Source organism: Aplysia californica, unplaced genomic scaffold (assembly GCF_000002075.1).
Source record: "Aplysia californica isolate F4 #8 unplaced genomic scaffold, AplCal3.0 scaffold00098, whole genome shotgun sequence".
Taxonomy (NCBI): Eukaryota; Metazoa; Mollusca; class Gastropoda; order Aplysiida; family Aplysiidae; genus Aplysia; species Aplysia californica.
Genome location: NW_004797368.1, coordinates 1,441,321 through 1,443,830, shown reverse-complemented (window position 1 = coordinate 1,443,830; position 2,510 = coordinate 1,441,321). Strand labels below are relative to the sequence as shown.

General features: G+C 43.0%; 1 protein-coding gene across 1 annotated transcript in view; it reads left to right on the top strand.

The window, feature by feature from the left end:
* LOC101851568 (carbohydrate sulfotransferase 14-like) overlaps positions 1–2,330 on the top strand; it is an 8,520-nt gene extending 6,190 nt beyond the window's left edge. The window contains exon 3 of the mRNA XM_005095251.2: positions 1,195–2,330. Coding sequence (XP_005095308.1) covers positions 1,195–2,134 — 940 coding nt within the window. The 3' untranslated portion in view covers positions 2,135–2,330. The remainder of the gene's footprint in view (positions 1–1,194) is intronic.
* Positions 2,331–2,510: the final 180 nt, after the last annotated feature.

Genomic DNA, 2,510 nt, shown 5'->3' with positions numbered 1-2,510 from the left:
TTCAACCAGGCAACAATGAGCAAGCGGCGGCCTCATCGTCTAAAACTTGACACTGTGCACATATCAAATATCCTTCCCTCTCTTTTAGTCTCTTAGCCACACTATCGCCGAGAAGAATCTAGATTTTGGACCTACTGAATGCCGAATGCTGCGAAGCGAATGGAAAGAGAGTCTCAACAGACCACATAGAACCTAGATTGAACGAACCACGTGGGTAGATCTAGAACTATAACGGGCAAATCAATTTGGGGTGTTTTTCAGAGTATTTATTATAGTTTATAGTTCATACATTGGTGTATTTTAAAAATGTTTTTGGTAAGTGTTTTACGGCGCTCGCAGCTGCATAAGGTCATATGAGCATGCAGGACACAGTAAACATTATTAGTTGGTCGGAAATTTAAAATTTTGCTTGGGTGGCAGCCGAAGTCTACTCTTATCGATTTTGGACCTCCAAGGGATCGTTAACGTTCGTAACTTGCACCTGGGACCTCCGAGATTTTTCGCCCTTTTCCGAGAAGGCTAGGTGTAGATCTTTCCTACCAGAAGATCAGGGGTGTGGCTGAAAGACATTAGTAAGAAGGAGCCAAGCCAAGGAGTAGGAGTAGAACGAGAGGCGAACACCTTAACTGCTAGGTCACAAGAGCCCCTTATAAATGTATACTGATGTTAAGCACACAGACAAGAACTAAACTGAATGAAGAAGAGGTAGAGATAGAATCTATGCCTAACGTACTGGGTGTCGAATGCGGCGAAATGAGTCGAACGAAGTCTCAATGCATCGCATCGATCTAGATTTCCCGTATCTCATAGATAGATCTAAGAGGATTATGCATCCACGTAACTGAGAAATTCACAGGCATTCATAGATTGTTGTGATAATCCGATTTTAACCCCAATATTCTTAGTCCTACACCCCTACCCCTAACGTTACCCCCAACAGATATACTAAGTTATCATAGTTGATCTAGTTTGCCTACTCTTGGGGACACAACATTTTGCCCGTCTTTTTTTCCTGCAGAATATAATATAATAATATATTAATATAATATTTAATTATTGCCCAATATCATTTATACTGTCGTAGAGCACAGCGACAAAACTAAACTGACCTATAAAAATGCTAAATTGGGAATGTGAAACTAAGACCAACTATAATAAACGTGGCACTTTGACCGTACTTGGTCCTATCTTCAGGTCTCCGTTTGACGTGTCGGTCCAAAGAACACTGTCTGAGAGATTTGCCTCGGCACAACTTCCCAAAGACAAACTCGCCAAATGGCTGGACAGCTCTACAAAACTGCTCTTTGTGCGAGACCCCTACTCGCGTCTCTTCTCCGCCTACATCGACAAGCTCATGTCTCCCAACCCCGTGTACTGGAAGCAATGGGGCCAGCCCGCTATTTTAAAGTTCCGGCAAAACCCAAGCGGAAGCAGGAAAGGTCACAGACCGTGCGGCGATGACGTCACGTTCAAAGAGTTTGTGTCTTTCGTCACCGATTCGGGCTGGCGCTCGGACGTCCATCTTATTCCTATAAATAGACTCTGCACGCCGTGCACTTTCCACTATACCGTCATCGGGAAAATGGAGACTTTCAAAAGGGACGCGGTGCATTTATTGAGCTATCTCAAGATGTCTGAAAGCCAGATAGGATTCGAACGTATGGACTCTGACGCTGTTGTCGACGCAATCGAAGACTCCAGCAAGGACTCTCTGTCTCCCAACTGGCTCAAAGACACCCTCAAATGCATCAACAAAGAGGGCGTGGCCAAGAGAATCTTGAGAAAGTTGCAGATTCGTGGCTTCGTCAGCTGGCGATATAAGCTCACACTCACGTCAGACGAAATACGAAAACTGGATTTTCGGACATTTGTGAAATTATTGACGGAATCCAGAAAAGACCCGCTCTTCAATAAAACAGAACTGAAGATTCAGAAAAAGCAAGCTTTTCTAGAGGCAATGATTACTCTAGAAGACTCTCAGTTTATTGATATACAGAATTTGTTTTTTGAAGACTTCGTCATGTTTGGTTATGACGCGATTCCTAGCGTGCTGAAGAAGGCGGAGACTGGCTCAATAAAACTCACAAACGCCCTGGACTGGACAAAGGATTGGGACTTGTCGCCTGTCTTGTGACGGAAATGTCTGTGTGCATGTCGTTAGGAAGTGTCCACATGAATGAGTGATGAGTGGGTTATTACAGTATATAAAACGCATAAATATAATATAGTGTTACAATAATGTGCATGCTGCTTTTTTAGATGTTACCACCCATTTAAACTATGTGTGTGTACATGTGTGTGTATGTGTGTATGTGTGTGTGTGTGTGTGTGTGTGTATGTGTGTATGTGTGTGTATGTGTGTGTGTGTATGTGTGTGTGTGTGTGTGTATGTGTATGTGTGTGTGTGTATGTGTATGTGTGTATGTGTGTGTATGTGTGTGTATGTGTGTATGTGTGTATGTGTGTGTGTATGTGTGTGTGTGTGTGTTTATATGTGTGTGTATGTGTGT